Below are 27,804 nucleotides of genomic sequence, written 5' to 3'. Positions count from 1 at the left end.
TGGTTCATTCACTCATTCACTAACACTCTGATCAGCATTTCAATTTCAAAGCATTTGTTGACCTGATTGCATCACCTTTGACTTTAGATGTTAGAGATACAGAGCGAAAACAGGTTGTTTGGCCCACCGAGTCCACGTCGACCAGTGATTCACGAGTACACCAGGGCCAATTAACCTGCAAACCTGCACGTCTTTGGAATGTAAGTGGAAACGGGAGCACCCGTGAGGAGAACTCACGTGGAGGACTCCGTACAGACGGTACCCGTGGCCAGGATCGAACCTGGGTCGCTGGCACTGTAAGGCAGCAAGTCTACCGCTGTGCCACCGTGCAGCCAATGGGGATGGGAGGAAGCACAGCCTGCAGCTGCGTCTACCGTACGGTGGGCGTGAGGGAGTTCTACAGAGGCCACGGCGAGCCCGTGCCGCAGGGTCACGCGAGGTCGGGCCACCGCCCTGCTCCTTACCTTCAGCACGGTGACGTAGGGAGCTCCGTCCGGGCCCAACTTGCTCCCGTTAACCTCCACGTGCCTGAGCCACTGGATGTGGGGCTGTGCGTCACTGAAGACCTTGCAGTGGAATTCCACATCGCTGCCCACCACCACCGACTGGTTTGCGGGCAACCCTGCCTGGAGAATAGGCCGGTGTGGAGACCGCTCTGAAAAACAAAGCAACCAGTTCCCCGGGTTAATCGAAGCCCACTCCCAGAACAACAGTGTGTAAAATCGTGAGAGGAATAGATCAGGTAGATGCACAGAGTCTCTTGCACAGAAATGGCTGGTGTGGACTTTGCATTAGACAGGCCCAATTTCACTCAGGCCATGATTTCACCCAGAAGTGATCACCGGTGCAAATTACAGGGAGTGCAACACCTGTTCCTACGTCACCACCATCCAAGGACCACAACAGTCCTAGAGGCATTCAACATGAAAACAGGCCATTTGCCCACCGAGTCCATACACGCTGGTTCTATGAGTAGGAAAGAACTGCAGATGCTGGATTAAATCGAAGACAGCCAAAATTTGTTGTTGTAACTCAGTGGGACAGGCAGCATCTTTTGAGAGAAGGAATGGGCGATATTTTGGGTTGAGACCCTTCTTCAGACTGAATTAGATCTGAAGAAGGGTCTTGACCTGAAACTTCATCCGTTCCTTCTCTCCGGAGATGTTGCCTGTCCCACTCAGTTACTACAGCAATTTGTGTCTATCTTCCGTCCGTCCTCTGGATGTCCCCCTGAAAATGTGGTGCCTAGGTCGGGTGAGATGGCCGCTCTCAACTCTGGCCCAGTCAGAGCTGGCAGATCCGTTCCCACAGCCGACTTCCACGGCCAACTTTGCAGGCCGGTGTCACACCCCTGAGGCCACAGCCTCTGTTGGTCCGGCAAAAGGGATAATACGGCAGGGCTCTGGAAGCAAAATCGACAGTGGACCTGTCCAACCCACACTGGTTAGGTGCTTACTCACCGAGCACATCGAGCTGGTACGTGTGGCTGATGCTGCCGTATTTGTTCTCCACCACACACGTATAGTTGCCACGGTCTGAGGGCACCACACTCTCCATCACCAAACTCCACTGCTGATGTCGCAACTAGACACAAACAAACACAAGCCACGTTATTCACCAGCTGCTGCCAATCCTGATTCAGGGACAATTTCTTCCCAGCTCTTATCAGGCAACGGAACCATCAGACTTTATTGGCTTTATCTTGCACTAAACATTATTCCTTTATCGTGTATCTGTATATCTGTGAATGGCTCGACTGTAATCATGCATTGTCTTTCCGCTGACTGGTTAGCACGCAACAAAAGCTTTTCCCTATGGCACGAGACAATAAACTAAGCTGAGCTGATTAATACACGCGATGATTCATTAGTAATGAATGCAATTCAATAAAGTGTATAGCAGGCACTAGAGGTTGATCAGCTTCCTCTGACCTCAGAGCCATTCCTGGGCCAGTCGAGATGGTTGGTAACACAGTCTTTAAATTGACCAGGGATACCACTGCTGCCGGCCGGATCTTCACATGGGAAAGAGAGAGCCATGTTTCCACTAGTGGGAGTGTCTAGGACTAGAGGTCATGGCCTCAAAGGATGCTCTTTTAGCAAGGAGATGAGGAGAAATGTATTTAGTCAGTAGTTGGTGAATCTGTGGAATTCCTTGGCACAGAAGGCTGTGGAGGCCAAGTCAGTGGATAATTTTAGGGCAGAGATAGATAGATTTTTGATTAGTACAGGTGTTAGAAGTTATGGGGAGAAGGTAGGAGAATGAAGATAGGAGGGAGAGATAGATCAGCCATGATTGAATGGCAGAGTAGACTTGATGGTCCTATCACATGACCTTATGGTGTCAGGAAAACAACCTAGCCCTTAACGTCAGCAAGACGAAAGAGTTGGTTGTTGGCCTAAGGAAACAGGGGCTAAACACAAACCTGTCCACAATAACCCCTCAGATTCCTATCTTTTCCCCTTCACCTTAAACCTAGGTCCTCTTGTTCTTGATTCCCCAATCTGGGTAAGAGACTCTATGCATCTACCCAATCTATTCCTCTCGTGATGTTGTCAGAGGTTATGGGGCGAAGGCAGGAGAATGGGGATAGGAGGGAGAGATAGATCAGCCATGATTGAACGGCAGAGTATACCTGATGGGCCGAATGGCCTAATTCTGCTCCTATCACTTATGATCTTATGATTATATATACACCTCAAAAAGATCACCCCTCATACTCCCAGCCTACTCAACCTGGAGAGCGCACGGTGGCACCAATTTGGCAGAGGAAGGGTGCAAATGTAGCATCTAATGCCAACCAGTGTCTGGAAGGGGCAGGGCAACAAAAAAGCAAAACATTTAGCGACTTTTACTGCAGCGTTGGAGACAATTCCTGGCTTGCGTGGTTGGTAACAGATTAAAGCCAGAGCTGCATTCATGCGGTTAAGCATGCGATGTCACATGGGCTTTAGAGGATTAGAAAATACTGCAGATTCCACAAAGGATTTGAAAGCTGCTTTAAAGTAGGATTTCAGACCAAAAAGCCAACTTGTCACTTCTGGTTAGTGTATAATTCCAAGTTGGAGACAACAGGTTGAGATGAGTTGAACAAAAGTAAACGGGCAAACACACGTTTTATTCTTGTTCAGTTGGTTTATGGGCGTCATTAAAGGCAAGTTTAGAAACATAAAACATTCTTAAGGGATTGGACAGGCTAGATGCAGGAAACATGTTCCCCATGTTGGGGGGAGTCCAGAATCAGGGGTCACAGTTTAAGAATAAGGGGTAGAGGAAATAAGGGGATGAGGAAAAACTTTTTTCACCCAGAGAGTTGTAAATCTGTGGAATTCTCTGCCACAGAAGGCAGTGGAGGCCAATTCACTGGGTGCTTTCAAGAGAGAGATAGATATAGTTCTTGAGGCTAAATTAAGGGATATGGGGAAAAAGCAGGAACTGGGTACTGATTCTGGATGATCAGCCATGATTATATGAATGGCAGTGTTGGCTTGAAGGACCGAATGGCCTACTCCTGCATCTATTGTCTATGTTTCTAAGTTGCTTGTAGCTTGAAGCTGCTGTTTTTTGTCAAGAGATTTCAGCTCGTTCTTTATGACAGTGCATTGCCTGACGATCCCATGGTGATTCATGTCTCCCTGTGGATGTGGGGCAAGGGAGAACATTATGAACAAAATCTGTGGCAGATAAGGTGAGGAGGCACGGTCTGATGTAGCCATGGTCTGGTCAGCTTCATCTCCCAGGCTGGGCGCCACTGAACTCCCTTGCTGGGAGTCCCGTCAACATAAAGCCCCACCATCAACCCTCGTCCTGTGCAAGAGGCCTGTACTTGCTGGGGTTTAGCAGGATGGGGGGACCTCATTGAAACTTACCGAACAGTGAAAGGCCTGGAGAGGATGTGGAGTGGATGCGGAGAGGATGTTTCCACTAGTGGGCAAGTCTAGGACTAGAGGTCATAGCCTCAGAATTAAAAGATGTTCTTTAAGGAAGGAGATGAGGAGAAATTTCTTTAGTCAAAGGGTGGCAAATCTGTGGAATTCATTGCCTATGAAGGCTCTGGAGGCCAAGTCAGTGGATATTTTAAGACAGAGATTTTCAGATGTTTGATTAGTACGGGTGTCAGGGGTTATGAGGAGAAGGCAGGAAAATGGGGTTAGGAGGGAGAGATAGATCAGCCATGATTGAATGGCGGAGTAGACTTGATGGTTCAAATGGCCCAATTCTACTCCTATTCCTTATGACCTAGTGGGATAGCCTAGCACCAGTGGCCATAGGCTCAGAATTAAAGGCATACCTTTAGAAAGGAGATGAGGAGGAATTTGTTTAGTCAGAGGGTGATGAATCAGTGGAATTCTTTGCCACAGACGGCTGTGGAAGCCAAGTCAATGGATATTTTTAAGCTAGAGATTTTCAGATGTTTGATTAGTACGGGCGTCAGGGGTTATGGGGAGAAGGCAGGAGAATGGGGTTGAGAGGGAAAGATAGATCAGCCATGATTGAATGGCGGAATAGACTTGATGGGCCAAATGGCCTAATTCTGCTCCTGGAACCAATGAATGTATAAAGGGGCTGTCCCACTGCGACGACCCAATCCGCGAGTTAAGAAGAGTGTCTTCGACCTTCAAGCTCGAGGGCACTCGCCTGGAAAACCTCAAGCTGGATCGACCGTCCGTGTTGAAACCGTGAGCTGGATCCACCGACCGCGCACACACACACACACAGGTAGGGGCCAGGGAAAGCGGGGGAGCGCTGTCTGAAATTTACACCCGTGATGAAGAGGAAGGTAAAATGGCTGCACGGTAATGGTAAGTACTTTAGAGGGCATGGAGGGGGGGGGGGGGGGGGGAGGGGGGGGGAGGGGGGGAGAGGGAGAGAGAAGGGAGGGAGAAGGGGGGAGAAGGGGAGAAAAGGGGAGAGAAGAGGGCGGGGGAGAAGTAGTGGAGACACTTTTAAGAAGTATAATAATGTTTAGCGGGCATTTTACCCACTGGTCGGTTTTTCCTCGTCCTGAAAACTCCAATGCACCAATCAAAATGCCCGGTCAGCGAAGGAGATTGCCTACGGCTGCCCTCGACTGCCTGTAACTAAATAGTGACCCCACTCCACTGCACTACGAGTTAAAAACAACCATGCCAACCAAATTTTACTTGCGGAAAATTTTTCAACATGTTGAATAATTTTCCACGATCTAGCTGAGGCACAATCTAGAATATTCAGGAACTTCCCTTGAGCATGAAGGAGAGTTCCAGTGACCTCACAGGACCTCCTAGGACCACGTGTCCACCATGCTGCGAGTTTGAAGGTCGAAGACACTCTTCTAAACTCGCAGATTAGGTCGCCCAAGTGGGACAGCCCCCTTAAGGCTGGTGAGCAGCGGCTGGGCTCAGACAGGCCAGGGACGGCGCGGAGTAACTGCTCACCTTGATGCCACCGATCCGGTGCTCTCCCCGAAACTCTTTACCGTTCTTCAGCCAGTGGATGGTGGGGGTTGGGTTCCCGGCGGCGGGGCAGCGGAAGCGGACGGTGTTGGCCGCGGGGACCGCGTGCAGCTTCTTCTCCATGCGGTCGGGGCGGGCCCAGTACGGAGCTCCTGCAAACGCCAGGCAGAACAAGCGGAACACATTTAACCAGGGACTCATCTCAAAATGCTATCACACCTACTGATGATTCAGAGGCCTAATAACAGCTGGGCAACTGAATCATCCCACCACAACCAGAGCAATGAACCACTATCTACCTCTTTGAGGTCCCTCCGACTATCCATGATCAGACTTTGCGGCCATTTACGAGGATGTTGCCAGGACTAGAGGTTGTGAGCTATAGGGAGAGATTGAGGAGGCTGGATCTCTGTTCCATGGAGCGCAGGAGGATGAGAGGGAGATTTTATAGTAGGTGTACAAAATCATGAGAGGAATAGATCAGGTAGATGCACAGAGAGGACATAAGTTCAAGGTGAAGGGGAAAAGATTTAATAGGAATCCGAGGGGTGATGGGTGTATGGAACAAGCGCCCAGAGGAGGTAGTTGAAGTTGGGACTATCACATAGTTTAAGAGACAGTTGGACAGGTACATGGATGGATAGGACAGGTTTGAGGGATCTGGACTAAGTGCAGGCAAGTGGGACTAGTGTAGCTGGGACATTGTTGGCTGGTGTGGGCGAGTTGGGCCGAAGGGCCTGTTTCCACACTGTATCACTGCGACTCTCTATTAGCTTTGCACTAAACATTATTTCCTTATCATGTATCTGTACACTGTAAATGGCTCGATTGTAGTCATGTATTGTCTTTCTGCTGACTGGATAGCACGTAACAAAAGCTTTTCACTGTACCTCGGTACACGTGACAATAAAATAAACTGAATGAATGAAATTAATCCATGATGTTTAGTTTAGTTTAGAGGTACAGCGTGAAAACAGGCTCTGTTGGTCGGTGTGGGCAAGTTAAGCCAAAGGGCCTGTTTCCACACTGTATCACTCCATGACTCAATGTAGCAATGTTACAAAATTTTGAGATTTTAAAAATCAAGTCTGTAATTTATCCCATCAGATAAAGCATAAAAAGAAGTTTAATTTGTCACCTAATTCACTTTCATATCTTCAGTATTAAAAATGTTATGGCCATTTTCATACTCGGAAATTAGCATCTTGTTCCCTATGGTTTGCATTGACTTAATACAAAAGCTGTGATCGAGGACAGTCAAATGGCCATAACTTTCTTAAAAATTAAGAGAACTAAAAGACATTTTGAGTTATTATAGATTGAAGCATTCTGAAACAAATATGAAACAATCTTACTTAGATGACTTGAAATTAAAGCATATAATTAGTTAGTTATCTAATTGTAGCTAATTACAAAATTCAATGACTAGATCTAAACATCTATCAATTTCTTAAGAATAGATCAACATTTTTAAATAGCATAAGTGTCCAAATAACATTCACACAAAAATTCACAATATAACATAATTTTAAAATCTCATTGTCATGGATTTATAGGCCAAATGGAAGGAATTTAATGTTTAATACCTGTAAATTAATGGCCATTTAAGTCAACTGGCGAGTGTTTTTTTCTAGAACCGACCATTTGAAACGTTGCGGTTTGCAGTGATTTAGACCCCCATATCAGCATGAAAAACACTGGCAGTTGGTATGGGCAGTAAATCACCATTTCGCAACTTAAAATGTGAACTAAAGACATCTTAAGGACCATTTTAAAACATAAAAATAAACAGCTTTCTTTTACCTGTCACCTACATGAAATCCGTCCCCGTTGTCGACGTTGATGGCTTTAGAAGCTGATTTTAAAATGATTCCAGCACTGAACGAGTCGGGCGATTTGAAAAATATATATACACAGAACGGCAGTCGGAACGATTCTTCAGCAAAAGCTTGCACTCCAACCAAATATAATCCAGGACAAAAAACGCGTTTTAAATCCCCCCCCCCCCAAAGGCGTCAAAATCGCACACACGGCCAGTGGCAGAATTGCAGCCCCGCTGAAGGTAAGTATTGTAACATACCTATTCAAAGGTCCTAAGAGTCACGAGTCACAAATGTCCGCTTTGATCATTCGTTTTCACGCCTTGCCTTCCCATATCTCTAGTCTCCCTCTCCCCTGACTCTCAGTGAAGAAGGATCTCTACCCGAAATGTCACCTTTTTCTACATAGCTCCATCCTATCCCCCTGGTCCAATCGCTCCCTACCTATGTCCAAGACATCTCACACGCTCTTCATCTCTTTTCCAGGCCCCCACTCCATCATGTTTACAATGGATCTCCAGTGACTCTACACCTCCATCTCCCACCAGGAAGGTCTTAAAGCACTCCGTTTGTTCCTCGACTGCAGAACCAGCCAAATTCCATCTACTAATACTCTCCTCTGCCTAGCAGACCTGGTACTTACCCTCAACAACTTCTCCATCAACTCCTCATACTTCCTCCAAGTCCAAGGCTTAGCTATGGGCACTTGCATGGGCCCCAGTTATGCATGCCTCTTTGTCGGGTATGTCGAACAATCCCCGTTCCAGGTGTACCCTGGCCCTATCCCAGAATTCTACCTCTGCTGCATTAACGACTACATCAGTGCTGCCTCCTGCACCCATGCAGAACTCACCGACTTCATGACTAATTTCCATCCTACACTCAAATTCACTTGGACCATCTCTGAAATCTCTCTACCATTTCTGGATCTCACCGTCTCCATCACAGGAGACAGACTATTGACCGACATCTACTACAAAACCTACTGACTCCCATATCTATCTAGACTACACTTCTTCCCAGTCTGAAGAAGGGTTTTGGCCCGAAATGTTACCTATTTTCTTCGCCCCATAGATGCTGCTGTACCCGCTGAGTTTCTCCAGCATTTTTGTGTACCTTACACTTCTTCCCATCCTGCTTCCTGTAAAGACTATCCCCTACTCCCAATTACTCCATCTATGCCGCATCTGCGCCCAGGATGAGGTTTTCCATACTAGATCATCGGAGATGTCCTCATTCTTTAGGAAACGGGGGTTTCCCTCTTCCATTATAGATGAGGCTCTCACTAGGGTCTCTATATCACACAGCTCCGCTCTTGCTCCCTTTCCCCCCATTCATAACAAGGACGGTCCCCCTTGCCCTCACCTTCCACCCCATCATATAGCATATAATCCTACAACACTTTCCCCACCTCCATCGGGCTCCTACTACTGGCCACATCTTCCCATCTCCACCCCTTTCTGCTTTCCGCAGAGACCGTTCTCAGCAACCGCAGGAAATGCAACACCTGTCCCCTTACCTCTCCCCTCGACTCCACCCAAGGACCCCAACAGTCCTTTCAGGTTAGGCAGAGGTTCACATTGCACCTCCTCCAACCCTATCTACTGTATCTGGGTGTGGACTCTTATACATCGGCGAGACCAGATGTAGACTGGGCGATCGTTTCGCTGAACACCTTCGCTCAGTCTGCCTGTCTACCTGACAAACACTTTAATTCTCCTTCCCATTCCCACACTGACCTCTCTGTCCTAGGCCTCCATTGTCAGAGTGAGGCCAAACACAAATTGGAGGACCAGCATCTCATTTTGCTTGGGCAGCTTACAAACCAGCGGTATGAATATTGACCTCTAACTTCAAGGAACCCTTGCATACCTTCTTTCTCCATCCCTCCCCCACCTTAGTCGTATAAGGTTCAAAGTCGTCTTGTTGAGTATCAATGTTTGTAACTCGTTTTCATCTAACATACAGCTAACACTGGTCTGTTTCCTTTATCATCATTACTTTTTTGCATATAGAAACATAGAAAAATAAGTGCAATAGGCCATTCGGCCTTTGAACCAGCACCACCATTCAATATGATCATGGCTGATCATCTAAAATCAGTACCCCGTTCCTGCTTTTCGCCCATATCCCTTGATTCCTTTAGCCCTAAGAGCTAAATCTCTCTCTTGAAAACATCAAGTGAATTGGCCTCCACTGCCTTTTGTGGCAGAGAATTCCACAGATTCACAACTCCCTGGGTGACGTTTTTCTTTATCTCAACCCTAAATGTGTCCGCACTGACTATCGGTCACTCCACACACTAGCTCTATCCCACACACGAGAGACAATTTACAAAAGCCAATTAACCTGCAACACTGCGGAGAAAGGAAATGCAGATGCTGGTTTATATTGAAGATGGATACAAAGTGCAGGAGTAACTCTGCGGCTCAGGCAGCATCTCTGGAGGAAAAGGATGGGTGACATTTCGGGTCGGGATCCTTTTTCAGTCTGAATGTGCAAACTCCGCACAGGCAGCACCCGAGGTCAGGATCAAAGACGGGCCTCTGGTGTTGTGAGGCAGCAGCTCCACCTGCTGTACCACCGTGCCGACTCACACCCACACCCACATCCCAAATACATTACCTCCAGCGTTCCCAAGTTTCACTCTGTTTCAGCTGCGACGGCCTCATAAAGGGTAGGGAGAGGGGTGGGGAGGGGAGAGGATTGGGGGTGGGGGAGGGGAGGGAGAGGGGGGGGAAGAGGAGGGGAGGGGGGGGGGTGGTAGGGAGTGGGGTGGGGGGTGGTAGGGAGTGGGGTGGGGGAGGGTAGGGAGATGGGTGGGGGTGGGGGGGAGGGAGAGGGGTGGGGGATGGGAGGGGTGGGGGAAGGTAAGGAGTGGGGTGGGAAGGGGGGAGTGAGATGGGGAGGGTAGGGGTGGAGTGGGGGAGGGGAGTGAGTGGGGAGGGAGAGGGGTGGGGGAGGGAGAGGGGTGGGGGAGGGGAGGGAGATGGGGGGGGGAGGGGGGGGGGGGGCGTTAGGGCTGTGGGTGAGGGAGGGAGAGGGCAGGATTGCTGTCTGTCTATCGGCCTGGGCAAGGCTTCAGGCACTGTCATATATGGCTGCGCTATGTCACTGCTCACCCAGCATAGAGCAGCAATGTCAGACTAATTTACTTTCCCAGCATGGAGAGCTTAATCAAAGCTCGCTGCTCTGGGGCAACGCGGGGTCACAGCAGTTCTCACTGTTAACCATCACAAGCGAGGCGAACCAATAATGCAAGCCATTTATTTCACTCTGGCACCAGGCAGATATTGGCTGACAGATTTGCAGTGAGGGAGATGTTTCTGTGCAGACAGATATGGCCAAGAACATTGGTTCCCTGACCTTAAACGCTGACAAGAGAGCTCACTGCCTGCCAACACAACGTGATTTAATTTTGCTGCACAAAACTATTTATGAGGCAGTGGAGGACAAGGTTATGGGCTGTGGGAAAAGACGACATCAGCCTTGGATCGGAGGTGTGCTCATGGCTATATCAAACACTCACTATGAGGATGGGAATGAAGATAAACTACTGAAAATAACTCCTCCGATCAACGATGAGTGCTCCCCAACTCTCAGCTGTTGCTATCAGGGTTCCAACGCTGAGCAAGAGAAATGGGTGATGTGGGACATTGTGGGACCAATCTGATGCTCACCGCCTCTTGCAGGCTCACAGGGTGCCACACTCAAAAACTCTTTTAGTTTTACTTTAGTTTAGAGATACAGCGTGGAAACAGGCCCTTCGGCCCAGCGGGTCCCCTCACATTAACTCTATCCTACACACACTAGGGACAATTTACACTTATACCAAGCCAATAAAGCTACAAACCTGTACGTCTTTGGAATGTGGGGGGAAACTGAAGATCTCAGGGAGAAAACCCACGTAGGTCACGGGGAGAGCGTACAAACTCCGTACAGGCAGCACCGGTAGTCGGGATCGAACCCGTGTCTCCAGCGCTGCATACGCTGTAAGGCAACAACTCTACCGCTGCGCTACCCTGGCCGCCCTTGTCTTCTCAAAACAAATGGTCATAGTCATTCAGTGTGGAAACCAGCCCTTCGACCTAGCTTGCCCATACCGACCAAGATACCCCATCTCCGCTCGTCCCACCTGACCACGTTTCGCCCATGTCCCTCTAAACCTTCCCCATCGATGTACCTGAAGCAATGTCTTTTGCATGTTGTTATAGTACCTGCCTCAACTACGTCCTCGGGCGGCTCATTCCATGTGCCCACCACCCTCGGTGTGAAAACGTTGCCCCTGAGATTCCTATTAATTAGTGTAGTTTAGAGTTTAAAGATACAACACGGAACCGAGTCTGCATTGACCAGTAACCACCCAAGATAGGAAATTGCCACTGAGAGTAAGTATTAGCTCAATTATTAAACTGCAGGGAATCTCAGGAGCAAACCAATAACATGATTTTCAATCAGGCAGGGAAGTCTTAGTTAAGTCAGACACCGAGTGCTGGAGTAACTCAGTGGGTCAGGCAGCATCGCTGGAGAACACGGATAGATGATGTTTCGGGATCGGGATCCTTAACTTCAGACTGATAATAGGGGGCAGGGGAATTTTAAATGATACTTCTCCATAATTACCTCCTGATTAGTTTAGTTTAGAGATACAGCGCCCACCGTGTCTGTGCCGACCAGCGATCCTCATCATATTAGCTATCCTACACACTAGGGACAATTTACAATTTTTACCGAACCTACAAATCTGTACGTCTTTGGGAGTGTGGGTGGAAACAAGAGCACCCGGCGAAAACCTACACGGTCACAAGGGGAACGTACAAACTCTGTACAGACAGCACCCGTCGTCAGGTTTGAGAATCCGGGTAGCGCTGTAAGGCAGCAATTCTATCACTGCGCCACCGTGCCGTACTTAAAAGTCCCTGCCCCGATCACCTCGCCAATGACACACCTGTATGCCTGGCCAGTTCACACATGGATTAACTGCCTGGAGATGGGCGCCACTACTCTCCCTTCCTTAGCCAGGCCTTGCTCCACCCTGCGTATCGGCATTGACCCGCTGGTATTTCTGGACACCCACCAGTAGGCCGCTCGACTGGGTTTCAATTCGCTATTGCTAACAGATGTGATGATTATGCCAAGTGGGATAACATAGAGACCAAAAAAAAGTAAACAGCCGAGATTGCAACATCGGAATCAATGGCATTCATAAAATAATGCGTGAAGTGTGCAGGCTGCCAACAGTGTTGGAAAATGTGATGTGAATGCGATGAGAATCCCTGGCGAGTTACTGCAGCAGATTCCACGCATTCCCTTGCAGTGCTTTTTCACATGTAGGTTCCACGGCCAAACTGCCTCCAGGACTCATTCACCCGCGCCACCACTCCACGGCTCCGCCCGTTCCCCGCAGCCGAACGCTAAACCCGCCGCGCTCCGGACCTGATGATCCTCAGTACTGCCGGGGCAAAGTGTTGGGCGGGGAGCAGGAAAGAGGCCAAGGAATAGAGGTTGGAGGCTGGGCCCGGGCCTAGGGAGGGGCTGTAGGAAAGAAGCCGATTGAGCAGGGCTTTATTCTTCGGTTTCTGCTTTGGAGATGCAGCGTGGAAACAGGCCACCGAGTCCCTGCCGACCAGCGATCACCTGGTCACAGTCATTCTATCCTACAAACACTGAGGACAATTTACAGAAGCCAATTAACCTACAAAGCTGCACGCCTTTGGAATGTGGGAGGAAACCGGAGCACCCGGAGAAAACTCAGACGGCCACAGTGAGAACATACAAACTCCAAACAGTCAGTGCCCGTAGTCAGGATCGAATGGCGGTGCTGGCTCGAAGGGCCGAATGGCCTACTCCTGCACCTATTTTCTATGTTTCTATGAACCAGGATCCCTGGCGCTGTTAGGCAGCAACTCTACCGCTGCGCCACCGTGCAGTCCTGATGGCACAGTGGTAGGGCTGCTGCCTTACAATGCCAGAGGGCCTGATCTAACAAGGGATGGTGGCATTGCGAGTGGAGGCATATAAAAATCAGGGATGTGCATAGAACTTAGAACTGTACTGCACAGGAACAAGCCCTTCGGTCCACAATGTCAAGACCAACTTTTATCTGCCTGTATATAATCCACCACCCTCCATATCTAGGTGCTTACCTAAAAGTCTCTCAAATGCCACTTTCGTACCTGCCTCCACCACCACTGACAGCACATTCCAGGTATTACACCACTCTGTGTAATAGTTGCAGGCCTTACAGCACTTGATTTGCCAGAGATCCGGGTTCGATCCCGGTGCTGTCTGTATGGAATTTGTACGTTCTCCCCGTGACCTGCGTGGGTTTTCTCCGAGATCTTCATTTTTTCCCCACTTCAGGTTTGTAGGTGAATTGGTTTGGTACAAGTGTAAATTGTCCCTAGTGTGTGTAGGGTAGGGTTATGTGCGGGGATCGTTGGTCGGTGCAGACTCGGTTTCTTAACTACCCATATCCGCTAGCTGGATAGCACACAACAAAGGCTTTTCACTGTACCTCGGTACACGTGACAATGAACTAAACTGTAACTGAACCTCTGGTGTGCTTGAATTTGCCTTGGCCCTGTCACCATTCTTTGTTTACAGTGTACTATGTTTACATAGTCTGTTGTGCTGCAGCAACTAAGATTGTTCTATCTGGGACATATGACAATAAAACACTCTTGACTCTCTTTGGGAGGTTGTTAAACTCTTCGCAGCCAATGAAAGTAATGCCGTTCTTGCTCCCACAATGGGAAACAAGGTGGCAGATTTGGACACAGAGAACAGTGCGAGATTAATGACCAGTTAAACTGTTCCTTTGTACGACTTGTATAGACATAGGCTTTGGCCGGGAGCGCTGGAAACATTCCTGTTCCTCTTCACATCCAGGCAAGGGTTCAAATGGGACCTCTTCTCGTGTACAAAGTGATGCCCTGTGAATTAGAGCAAACCCTTGCCACAGAACCAAGGGCTTCGGAGAATAAAATAAAGTGCTCAAGGCTTGAGAATTTAATCCACAGTCCTTTCACTTTGGGGCAAGTGAGCCAAGCCCAACACTTAATTAGGATTAACAATGTTTTAATCGACAGAGAGTGAAAGCAGGAGTAAGTTTTAGGTTTCGTTTTTAGGTTGAGAGATACAGCGTGTAAACAGGCCATTCGGCCCACCGAATCCGCACCTATCAGCATTCCCCGGACATTAACAGGAGCTCTACTGGCCAGCGTGCCACCCATGGTCACAGTTACGGTTATGGCCACATAACTACAGACACAGAGTTTTATATCACTCTGTGGCACCAAGTGCTACACTACAGGGCGGCACAGTGGCACAACGGTAGTGCCGGAGACGCGGGTTTGATCCTGACTACCGGTGCTGTCTGTACGGAGTTAGTACATTCTCCCCGTGACCACCTCTGGGTGCTCCGTCTTACTCCCACACTCCAAAGACGTGCAGGTTTGTAGGTTAATTGGCTTCGGTAAAATTATCAATTGTCCCTGATATGTAGGATAGTGCAAGTGTACGGGGTGATCGCTGGTCGGGCCGAAGGGCCTGTTTCTTCGCTGTATCTCTAAACTAAATTAAAGTAAGACACTGCTGTATTATTGTGACTACCTTATCATTGGAATAAACAGTATGAACACAGAATTCACCAACTTTAAATAACACCACCACTTTCCTCCCTCCCCACAGAATAGTGAAATGCTTGGATAGAGTGGATGTGGAGAGGATGTTTCCACTAGTGGGAGAGTCTAGGACTAGAAGCCATAGTCTCAGAATTAAAGAACGTCCTTTTAGGAAGGAGACGAGGAGGAATTTCTTTAGTCTGGTCTTTAGGTGAATCTGTGGCGGAGTTCGTCAGTGGATATTTTTACGGCAGAGACAGATTCTTAATTCGTACGGGTGTCAGAGTTTATGGGGAGAAGGCAGGAGAGTGGGGTTCAGAGGGAGAGATAGATCAGCCATGATTGAATGGCGGAGTAGACTTGATGGGCCAAATGGTCTAATTCTACTATTCCTTATGACCTTATCTGTGCACACCATTTCTCCCACCCTTCTGCCATCCCTCCTCCCCTTCCACCTATATCCCTCCCTCTGGCCAGACATTTCACTCATCTTCTCTCCTAACCCTATACTCCATCGTCTCCTTTATATCTCAGGTCTTTGTCTACCCATCTGCCAACCAAACCCAGCTCCTGTATCCACCTATCACTTACCAAGCTTTATCCCACTCTCAAATGATATCTACCTGACTGCCCTCTAATACAGTCACTGAAGATAGGTCCCTAATTTGAGGAAGGACATTCTTGCTATTGAGGGAGTGCAGTGTAGGTTCACCAGGTTAATTCCCGGGATGGTGGGACCGACATATGATGAAAGAATGGAGCGACTGGGCTTGTATTCACTGGAATTTAGATGAGAGGGGATCTTATAGAAACATATAAAATTATTAAGGGATTGAACAAGCTCGATGCAGGAAAATTTTTCCCGATGTTGGGAGAGTCCAGATTCAGGGCCACAGTTTAAGAATAAGGGGTCGGCCATTTAGAACTGAGATGAGGAAAAACGTTTACACCTAGAGAGTTGTGAATTTGTGGAATTCTCTGCCTCAGAAGGCAGTGGAGGCCGATTCGCTGGATGCATTCAAAAGAGAGTTACATGGAGCTTTTAGGGCTAGCGGAATCAAGGGGATATGGGGAGAAGGCAGGAACGGGGTACTGATTGTGGATGATCAGCCATGATCACATTGAATGGTCGTGCTGGCTCGATGGGCCGAATGGCCAACTCCTGCACCTATTGTCTATGTACCCGGTGGGCGGCGCGACTCTGGTCAGCAGCGGCCTCTGCAGTCTGTCCACGTTTTATTATTTTCTGTCTGTGTTTTTATGTAGTTTTTGTTATTTTTTGTTGGGGTGTGTGTGTGGGGGGGGGGCGGGGGTGGGGTGGGAGGGGGGGGAACTTTTTAAATCTCTCCCTGCACGAGAGACCCGACCTTTTCTCGTCGGGTTTCCGTTGTCGTTGGGGCCGCAACGAGGAGCGGCCTCCAACAGGAAGAGACCGGGGACTCTGGTGCTACGACTCACCGTCGCCGTCGCGGGGCTGGCCGAGACCGGAGCGGGGGGGGAGCGCTGCTGCTGCTGCTGCTGCGGCCCGACCGGAGAGTCGGAGGCTCCAACGGCAGGTCTGTGGACGCGGCACCGGGAGTCCCTGGAGGGAGACTGCTCTTTTCAGGGCTCTCGCAACGGCGACTTCCCCCGCCGGAGTTGCGGGGTTGAAGAGCTCCTGGAGCGGGGCCTACATAACTGCCCCGCGCGGCTTAGAATGGCCGCGGGACTCTGCGAGCGCACGCCGGGGGCTCTTAACACCAAGACCCGGTGTGCGACCTTGCATCACCCAGCGTGGCTTTAATGGCCGCGGGACAATCACCATCGCCAGCCGGGGGCTTTGACTTTGACTCTGACATGGGGGGGGGGGGGGGGAGTGCAGTGGAGAGATAAGTTTATTTGGCCTTCCATCACAGCGATGTGATGGGTGTTTTATGTAAATTATGTTGTGTCTTGGGTCTATGTGTTTGTAATGTATGTCTGCAGAAACGGCATTTCGTTTGGACCTCAAGGGGTCCAAATGACAATTAAATGTATCTTGTATCTTGTATCTTGTATCTTGTATCTATGACCCCAATCGCCTTTACTTCTACTATCAACCCCCTGCTTTCCGTTACGGAAGACTGGTTAAATATCCAGTAAATGACCATGTACTCATTTTGGTTAAAAAGACATGGACCCCATTTAATAAATTGGTGCCGGCCACCAATTGTGTTCTAAATGGAATCAGAGCTAATTACATAATGTGTCTGTCCGATGCCTGAGAGTGCATGGGCAGATTTAATTAAAGATCAAATAGCCTCTCAATACTTAAAAGACGCATTGCTGAAGGTCCACAGGGAACATGTATAAATGGACTGATTTACTAAAGTGATGCATCGTCTTTTATTTGACTTAAGTCTGATTGCCAGAAAACATCATTGTTTTTCAGCTGAGGGGAAAATATGAAGCACTAGCCAGGTTTTCATTATCACTAACCCCTAGGGTGTATGTTACGTGTGACGACAGAAATGAAAGAACAAAGCTTAAGGATAGTCATAGAGCAATACAGCGTGGAAACAGGTCCTTCAGCCCAACTTACCCACACCGACTCACATATCCCAGCTACACTAGTCCTACCGAGTCAACAAAATAGAGAGAGTACAGAGGAGATTTACTAAAATGTTGCCTGGGTTTCAGCAACTAAGTTACAGAGAAAGGTTGAACAAGTTAGGGCTTTATTCTTTGGAGCGCAGAAGGTTAAGGGGGGACTTGATAGAGGTTTTTAAAATGATGAGAGGGATAGACAGAGTTGACGTGGATAAGCTTTTCCCACTGAGAGTAGGGAAGATTCAAACAAGGGGACATGACTTGGGAGAATGAAGGGACTGAAGTTTAGGGGTAACATGAGGGGGAACTTCTTTACTCAGAGAGTGGTGGCTGTGTGGAATGAGCTTCCAGTGAAGGTGGTGGAGGCAGGTTCGTTTTTATAATTTAAAAATAAATTGGATAGTTATATGGACAGGAAGGGAATGGAGGGTTATGGTCTGAGCGCAGGTATATGGGACTAGGGGAGAATATGTGTTCGGCACAGACTAGAAGGGTCGAGATGGCCTGTTTCCGTGCTGTAAATTGTTATATGGTTACCTGCCTGCATTTGGCCCATATCCCTCCAAACCTGTCCTATCCATGTACCTGTCCAAATGTTTCTTAAACATTGTGATAGCACCTGCCTCAATTACCTCTTCCAGCAGCTCATTCCATGCACCCACCACCCTTTATGTGAAAATGTTACCCCTCGCGTTCCAATTAAACCCCCCCCTCCCACCGTCACCTTAGACTGTTGTCCTCTGGTTCTCGATTCCCCTACTCTGGGCAACAGACTCTGTGCGTTCAGGAAAGAACACCAAGAAATCTTTCTGTGAAGGTAACGACTGCTTTACTGACAAACAGGTACTTAAGTGAAGATTAATGACAAGTCTGCTGCCCCTGTGGGAAGGAACTACAGATGCTAGTTTAAAGCAAAGATAGACACAAAAAGCTGGAGTAACAGCGGGACAGGCAGCATCTCTGGAGAGTAGGAATGGGTGATGTTTCGGGTCGTGGCCCCTCTTCAGACTGGTTAGGGAGAAGGGAAACGAGAGATATAGATGATAATGTAGAGAGATAACGAACAACGAATGAAAGCTTTTTGTTTTACTCTGTCTCTGCCATTCCTCGGCTGTGATACAGTTTTAAGCCATTTTGCAGAACCCAGAACCGAGTCCAGAATTGGATTTCTTTTTTCCAGCATGCACAAAGGGAAATTTTTGATGTGCATTCAAATGAATGCCTAACAGGCTTAGAGCTGCATGTTTTGTTGCAAAGTGGTGGACATATTTGGACTGGATAAGCCGTCGTCTAATTTCCTAAAGCAACAAATTGGCTCCAATTTATACTAATCCCTTCTTTAAAATGCCGATATCCTGTGATGGGCCCAATGATGATCACTGGCTAGATTTGTACATGTTTGCGTTACACTGCAGGTAGCAGCAGCAACACATTCCCCCCCCCCCCCCACACACACTGCTCTCGATATCAGGCGTCTTATTACCTTCCTGCCAACCTCGACCCACTCGGTTACCCTGTACTCTGGCTGCATACTAACGTGGTAGACTAACCGCCTCCACGCTGGCTCTCTACTCCAGCTGTCCAAAAATACAGAGCTCTATACTTCGTGGCCACCTTCTTCCAGCTAACATTGATCTATTCCTCATTTCCCTTGCTCCGCATCCCCTTTAATGTGTCGTTCTCACGTCATACACTTCCTTATCTCTGTGCCTCCCTCTCGCCTGGCTCTCAACCTGAAGAAGGGCCTCGACCAGGAATGGTGCCCATTCAATCCTTCTCTCCAGAGATGCTGCCTGTCCCGCTGAGTTACTCCAGCATCTTGTGTCTATCCGTCCATAACGAATCCTCGCTGCACCGCTTGGTACTGTTTAGTTTAGAGAGTCAGCGAGGAAACGGGCCCTTTGGCCCACCGAGCCCGTGCCGACCAGCGATCAGCCGTACACTAGTTCTATGTTATCACAGTTTTGCACACTACACACAAGGGGCAATTTATAGTCCAATTAACCTACAAACCTGCATGTCTTTGGAGTGTGGAGGGAAATTGGAGCACCCGGAGAAAACCCACGTGGTCACGGGGAGAACGTACAGACTTCGAACAAACAGCACCCAGAGTCAGCATGGAACCCGGAGCTCAGTCGCTGTAAGGCAGCAACTCTACCGCTGCGCCTCCCCACTGTTTCTTTCTGCTTCAGAAACCATCAGACTTTTAAACACCACAACCTCCAAATAAGCTCCGAACTATATAGACCTGGGGCGTTGGTTTTGTTGAGGCACTATTGTTGTTTGTTTTTTACATCCTGAACATTTTTGTTGTTTATTATGGTGTTTACAGAGTACTATGCTTACATGTCCGTTGTGTTGCTGCAAGTAAGAATGCCATGTTTATGTTTTGGGACACATGACATTAAAGGGCGGCATGGTGGTGCAGCGGTAGAAGGGTTGCTGCCTTACAGCACCAGAGACCCGGGTTCGATCCTGACTGCGGGTGCTGTCCGTACGGCGTTTGTACGTTCTCCTGGCAACCGTGTGGGTTTTCACCGGGTGCTCTGGTTTCCTCCCACACTCCAAACATGTACAGATTTGTAGGTTAATTGGCTTTGGTAAACATTGTAAATTGTCCCTAGTGTGTGTGGAATATTGTTAGTGTGCAGGGGTCGGCGCAGACCCGGTGGGCTGAAGGGCCCGTTTTCGCGCTGTATCTCTACAGTGGCGTAAACTTCTGGTCCTCCATCCTTCCCCTCTCCTCCAAAAAGACATCGACTTAAAGCTCATGTTTAAGAAAGAACCGTAGATGCTGAAAAAAATCGGTAGACAAAAAATGCTGGAGAAACTCAAGCGGTGAGGCAGCATCTATGGAGAGAAGGAGTGGGTGACGTTTTGGGTCAAGATCCTTCTTCAGACCCTTGCCCCTAAAGCTCATGGTGGGCAGACATAGGCCTGGAGCTTGAGTCTGCAGATGGCCTCCAGCCTGCCTGTGGAGCACCACCCGCTTGCTGGGACAACTCCCAGGAGGCTCCATGTGAGGCTAGGCCAGAGTTCCTGGCTAAAACACGCGACGTACCAGTGCTGGCCGCTGCATTCAGCACATTGAAACTTCAAAACACATTCACCATGGCCACATCTCGAGCTGCAGCCCTGGAAGCTTTCTCGGTTGCAGGAACAATGCTTCTTTGTAATTACTCGCATGTGATCTCATCTCGTCCCGATTAATCAGTGGAGCTGGCTGTTGCTAGGTGGGCCAAAACAAATACTGTAGCAGGACGATTCCTTTCTCTGGATTACCTGATCGCGGGGCCACACAGGTGGCCATGACGTTACCTGTAAGCTACTGCAGAGTGCCTTGTATGTCTCGCTGTCACCTTCCCCTCCGTCACCATAGAAAATAGGTGCAGGAGTAGGCCATTCGGCCCTTCGAGCCTTTACCGCCATTCAACATGATCATGGCTGATCAGCATTAAAATCAGTACCCCGTTCCTGCTTTTTCCCCCATATCCCTTGATTCTTTTAGCCCAAAAAGATAAATCTAACTCTCTCGTGAAAAAGTCCAGTGAATTGTCGTCCACTGCCTTCTGTGGCAGAGAATTACACAGATTCACAACTCTTTGGGTGAAAATGTTTTCCTGATCTCAGTTCTAAATGGCCTACCCCTTATTCCTTATTCCTAAACTATGGAACCCCTGGTTTTGAATTGAATTGAATTTCCTTTATTGTCATTCTGGACTCCACCAACATCGGGAACATTTTGCTTTCATCTAGCCTGTCTAATCCCTTTAGAATTTTACATGTTTCTATAAGAGATCCTCTCATCCTTCTGAACACAAGCCCAGTCAACCCATTCTTTCATCATATGTCAGTCCCGCCATCCCAGGAATTAACCTGGTGAACCTACGCTGCACTCCCACAATAGCAAGAATGTCCTTCCTCACATTAGGAGACCAAAACTGCAAACAATACTCCAGGCACAGTCTCACCAGGGCCCTGTACAACTGCAGTAGGACCTCTTTACTCCTAAACTCAAATCCTCTCGCAATGAAGGCCAACGTGCCATTAGCTTTCTTCACTACCTGCTGTACCTGCATGCTTACTGTCAGTGAGTGATGTACAATTACACCCAGGTCTTGTTGCATCTCCCCTTCTCCTAATCTGGCATCATTCAGATAATAATCTGCCTCCTGTTTTTGGATAACCTAACATTTATCCACATTATACTGCATCTTCCATGCATCTGCCCACTCACACAACCTATCCAAGTCAACCTGCAGCCTCATAGCATCCTCCTCGCAGCTCACATTGCCACCTAGCTTTATGTCATCTGCAAACTTGGAGATGTTACATTTAGTTTCCTCGTCTAAATCGTTAATATATATTGAAAATAGCTGGGCTCCCAGCATTGAGCCTTGTGGCACCCCACTAGTCACTGCCTGCATTCTGAAAAGGACCCGTTAATTCCTATTCTTTGCTTCCTGTCTGCCAACCAGTTCTCTATCCATGTCAATACCCTACCTCCAATACCATGTGCTCTAACTTTGCACTCTAATCTCTTGTGTGGGCCTTGTCTAAGGTTTTTTGAAAGACCAAAATGTGCCATGCTACATTTCCCTGTTCATCGTCCCCATTTATCTGTATTTTTTTTACACCTTACCCTTCCATTTCTCTGTCTCCCTCTGCCCTGACTATCAGTCTGAAGGGTCTCGACCCAATACGTCACCCATTCCTTCTCTCCAGAGATGCTGCCTGTCCTGTTGAGTTACTCCAGCATTTTGTGTCTAACATCTGCAAACTTGGCCACAAAGCCTTCAATCCCCTCATCCAAATCATTGATATACAACGTAAAGACTGGATAGACTCGGTTTGTACTCTCTAGAATTTAGGAGGTTGAGAGGGGATCTTATAGAAACTTACAAAATTCTTAAGGGGTTGGACAGGCTAGATGCAGGAAGATTGTTCCCGATGTTAGGGAAGTCCAGGACAAGGGGTCACAGCTTAAGGATAAGGGGGAAATCCTTTAAAACCGAGATGAGAATAACTTTTTTCACACAGAGAGTGGTGAATCTCTGGAACTCTCTGCCACAGAGGGTAGTTGAGGCCAGTTCATTGGCTATATTTAAGAGGGAGTTAGATGTGGCCCTTGTGGCTAACGGGATCAGGGGGTATGGAGAGAAGGCAGGTATGGGATACTGAGTTGGATGATCAGCCATGATCATATTGAATGGCGGTGCAGGCTCGAAGGGCCGAATGGCCTACTCCTGCACCTAATTTCTATGTAAAGAGTATGTAACTCCGCTAGTCACCAGCAGATGCTGCCCGACTCGCCGAATTCCTCCAGCACTTTGTGTTTTACTCAAGATTCCAGCATCAGCAGTTCTTTGTCTGAGTGAGGCCCAGCGTAAATTGGAGGAACAGCACCTCATATTTCACTTGGGCAGCTTACACCCCAGCTGTATGAATATTGAATTCTCCACCTTCAAGTAACCCTAGCTTTCCCTCTCTTTCCATCCCTCCGACCAGTCCGAGTGTCCCTGATTACATTTTATCTCTGTTTGCTTTGTTACCTTCTCCTCGCTAACAACGATCTATTCTACATTTTCCTTGGTCTCCGCCCCCTTTGATGTCTCGTTCTCACACGTCACACTTCCTTATCTCCCCCTCCCCCTCCCCTGACTCTCCAGAGATGCTGCCTGTCCCGCTGAGTTTTTTGTGTCTATCTGCAATTCCTGGTTTCCTTATCTCTCAGCCTTTACCAGCTCCTCTGCATCGGTTCAAGAAATAATCCTGAAAAATCCACTCCCCCATAGTATTCTTGCAATTGTAGAGCATAATACAACACAGGACAGGACCAGGCCCTTGAGCCCACAGGGTTTGTGCCGAAAATAATGCCAAGTTAAACTGATCTCCCTCCATGCACGCGATCCAAATCCCACCACAGAATATAATAACACTACAGCATGGGAACACGGCTGCTAGGTGGGCGGGCAAATAAAGAGACATTTTAATAGTTGTTGAGTGACGTTTCATGCACAACCCCGACTGCTGAAGAAATAAACAAGATGGCATGTTCCAGAGAGCCGGATGAATACAGAGACTCATTTAAAGGCAGGAATAATTCTTTAACTGGTGCTCGACTTCTGGTGTGGAGCAGGAGTAGAAGTAGGCCAACGGGCCCATTGAGTCTGCTCGCTCCACCATTCAATCATGGCTGATGAGCAATCTTTCCTTCTCACCCCATTCTCCTGCCTTCTCCCCGTAACCTGTGATGCTCTTACTACTCAGGAAAGAATTCTGGTGCTTCAGGTGGATTTTTACCAACCCATGGCCTCTACTAGTGGGGATCCGGGCACCACCTCTGTCTGTCATATCTCGGCAGTTGCAGATTTCTGCCCTATCTTTCTGCAGAACAAATGTGATACACGGTTGTAACTTCAGCCGAGACGCACGGGTTATCTGTGAAATATGTCATGAATATAAAAGCATGCAATTTTCACAAAGTTTATCAAATCTGTTTACATGGAATCCTTGGAGAGAAGGAATGCGCGATGTTTTGGGTCGAGACCCTTCTTCAGTCTGAAGAAGGGTCTTGACCTGAAACGTCACCCATTCCTTCTCTCCAGAGATGCTGCCTGTCCCGCTGAGTTACTCCAGCTGTTTGTGTCTTTCTTCGGTTTAAACCAGCATCTGCAGTTCCTTCTTACACACACATGGAATCCTTGATCTGTAACTCCTGACTTGATATCTTTCCACTCCTTGAATCACTCCCTCTTCCATCAGGCAAGAGGTACCAGGAGTGTGAAAACTCACTCCTCCAGATTCAGGGACAGTGTCTTCCCAGCTGTTATCAGGCAACTGAATCATCCTATCCCCAACCAGCGAGCGGTTCTGACCTACCATCTACCTCATTGAAGACCCTTAGACTATCTTTTATCGGACTTTACTTTGCACTAAATGGTGTATCATGTACCATGTATTCAACGGATACCTTAATCATGTACCTGTACACTATGGATGGTGTGATTGTAACCATGGATGTTTAAGAAAGAACTACAGATGCTGGAAAAATCGAAGGTAGACAAAAATGTTGGAGAAACTCAGCGGGTGAGGCAGCATCTATGGGGCGAAGGAATAGGTGACGTTTCGGGTCGAGACCCTTCTTCAGTCTGAACGTCACCTATTCCTTGGCTCCATAGATGCTGCCTCACCCGCTGAGTTTCTCCAGCATTTTTGTCTACCTTTGTAATCATGGACAGTCTTCTCACTGTCTGGATAGCATGCAATAAAAATGCTGTTCATATTTCACCTCAGTACAGATGATAATAATAAACTAATCTAAAATTGGGTGGTGGAATGAGGAGATTTTCACTACATTTCAGTATACTACATACCAAAATGACACAGCAAATAAAAAATACAAAGTGCTGGAGTAACTCAGTGAGTCAGGCATCATCTCATGGAGAGGTGACATTTTGGGTCGAGACCCTCCTTCAGATTCAGATTCAGACGGAGATGCTGCCTGTTATTCCAGCACTTTGTGTCTTTTTTTGTAGACCAGCACCTGCAGTTCCTCGTAGCTACAGCAAAGCAAATGACCATTTCCACTGTATTCTGCGAGAAGGGGATTGCCAGCCAGATCTCTGCTAGCCTTGTAGATAGGACAGCATGATTCTTAACGTATGTATGTATGGGGAGAAAGAGCTTCTATGGCATTGGTATATTACCTGTATCCTCACTTCCATCATCATCATCATCATCTTCATCATCACCCGAAGACAAAGAATCTGAAAGACAAATTAAAACTCTTATTAGCGTAACACCAGAGGGAATGTGTAAGGTGGAACACTTCAATGTGCCAAGATTTCTACAACTGCACCGAGGAAAGAAGGTCATGTCGTGGTCCCAGTGACAGCAGCATGAGAATCCGACTCACTGTCCACTCATGGCAACCTTAGCACCCTTCACTGTCACTGGGACCAAGTCCTGGGACATTCCAGCTACATTTAGGTGGCACAGAGGCGCATCTGGTCGAGCTGCTGCCTCACAGCGCCAGAGACCACGGTTCGATCCCGACTACGGGTGCTGTCGGTTTAGAGTTTGTACGTTCTCCCCATGGCCGTCTGGGTTTTCTCCAACGCTCCAAAGACGTACAGGTTTGTAGGTTAATTGGCTTTAGGTAATGACTGTAAATTGTCCCTAGTGTGTGTAGGATAGTGTGCGGGGAGTCGGTGGGCTGAAGGGCCTGTTTCCGCGCTGTATCTCTGAACTAAACCTGGTAATGCAGGAATGTTGAAGAGGCTTCTTTCTTGTGCACGGGGCCTCTGATAGGCCTCCAGGGGTCCAGTCAGACTGACCAGTAATGCCAGCTGACCATTCCCTCCTCAGATGCTGCCTGACCCACTGAGCTCATTCAACACTTTGTGTTTTGCTCAAGATTCCAGCATCTGCAGTTTCTCGTGCGTCAATGTATTGCATTCACTTTACTTCAGAAACAGTGCAAAGTCCCCTACCTGCAGATAAATGGCCTCAGAGTACAGAATGGAGGCGATACAAATAAAGGCAATAAGGAACCAGGGCAGTATTTGTCGAACACTTGACCTTTTGTCATGAGCTCCCAAAGTACTTCATAGCATAAGGATTACTCTCGAACTGTTGGCCAGTCTGGGTACAGTAAGTTCTCACACACAGAGCGATGAACAAAGATGCAGTTAATCAGCCCTGTCACAGTAGGTTCAGTGTGAAATGTTGGCCAGGAAACTGGGAGAATAGCTTTGCTCTTTGCTACAGGGTGCCGTGGGATCCAATGCATTTACTGCACCTCCTCAGTTTATCTCCCTCAGTGATGCATTGGGTGGCAGCTTGCATTACAGCTTCATGCTTCTGCAGTGATAGGCTCCGACCTGGGTGTCAGCTCGTGGGGGGGAGAGAGTCATACAGCACGGAAACTGGCCCTTCGAACCAACACCCGCGCTGATCAACATGCCCATTTTAGATAGGGCCATTTGCCCGCATAAGGCCCATACCCCTCCCAGCATTTCCTATCCAGGTACCTTCTGCAGTTGTACAGGGCCATAGTGAGACCACACCTGGAATATTGTGTGCAGTTTTGATCTCCAAATTTGAGGAAGGACATTCTTGCTATTGAGGGAGTGCAGCGTAGGTTTACAAGGTTAATTCCCAGGATGGCGGGACTGTCATATGCTGAGAGAATGGAGCGGCTGGACTTGTACACTCTGGAGTTTAGAAGGATGACAGGGAATCTTATTGAAACATATGTTTATTAAGGGTTTGGACACGCTAGAGGCAGGAAACATGTTCCCGAATTTGGGGGAGTCCAGAACCAGTGGCCACAGTTTAAGAATACCAAGTAAGCCATTTAGAACAGAGATGAGGAAACACTTTTTCTCACAGAGAGTGGTGAGTCTGTGGAATTCTCTGCCTCAGAGGGCGGTGGAGGCCGGTTCTCTGGAAACTTTCAAGAGAGAGCTAGATAGGGCTCTTGAAGATAGCAGAGTCAGGGGATATGGGGAGAAGGCAGGAACGGGGTACTGATTGTGGATGATCAGCCACGATCACATTGAATGGCGGTGTTGACTCGAAGGGCCGAACGGCCTCCTCCTACACCTAGTGTCTATTGTCCAAATGTCATTATTGTTTTGTTTAGTTTATTACTGTCACGTGTGCTGAGGTACCGTGAGAAGCTTTTTGTCGCCTGCTATCCAGTCAGTGAAAATACTGACCGCCCACAGTGTACAGTCAGGCCATCCATGGTGTACAGATACAGGATAAAGTGAATAAGGTTTCATGCAAGATAAAGTCCAGTAAAGTGCAATTAAAGATAGTCTGAGAGTCTCTAATGATGTAGATGGTATGTCAGGGCCACTCTCTAGTTTGTATTGTACCTGCTTCAACTACTTTCTCCAGCAGATCAATCCATATGCCCACCATCCTCTTTGTGAAAAGGTTGGCCCTCAGGTTCCGTATAAATCTTTACCCTCACATCATAAATCAATGCTGTCCCCATCCCCATCCCTGGGAAAAGGCTTGTGTGCACTCATTTTTTAACTGCCTAATAATTATGTACACCTCTATAAAGTCACCCCCCCCCCCCATCAGTCTGAAACAGGGTTTTGGCCCGAAATGTTGCCCATTTCCTTCGCTCCATAGATGCTGCTGCACCTGCTGAGTTTCTCCAGCATTTTTGTGTACCTTCTATAAAGTCACCTCATTCCCTTACATTCCACAGAATAAACTCCCAGCCTGCTCAAATGCTCCTTAGAGTCCCAGCAACATTCTTCTAAATCTTCTTTGTACTCTTTTCAGATTAATGGAGTCTTTCCTATCGCAGGATAATCAAGTGTACACAATACT

At 47.9% G+C, this 27,804-nt stretch overlaps 1 protein-coding gene across 1 annotated transcript in view; it reads right to left on the bottom strand.

Annotated features, from left to right (window-relative positions):
* LOC129707757 (fibroblast growth factor receptor 3-like) overlaps positions 1–27,804 on the bottom strand; it is a 124,566-nt gene that overhangs the window by 33,610 nt on the left and 63,152 nt on the right. Inside the window, 4 exon segments of the mRNA XM_055653075.1 lie at positions 465–655; positions 1,461–1,584; positions 5,418–5,587; positions 25,158–25,217. Of these exon segments, the coding sequence (XP_055509050.1) occupies positions 465–655; positions 1,461–1,584; positions 5,418–5,587; positions 25,158–25,217 (545 nt within the window).

This window comes from Leucoraja erinacea, chromosome 1, assembly GCF_028641065.1.
Source record: "Leucoraja erinacea ecotype New England chromosome 1, Leri_hhj_1, whole genome shotgun sequence".
Lineage (NCBI taxonomy): Eukaryota > Metazoa > Chordata > Chondrichthyes > Rajiformes > Rajidae > Leucoraja > Leucoraja erinaceus.
Note: the sequence above shows the minus strand (reverse complement) of the source record. Positions and strands in the feature narration are given on the sequence as shown.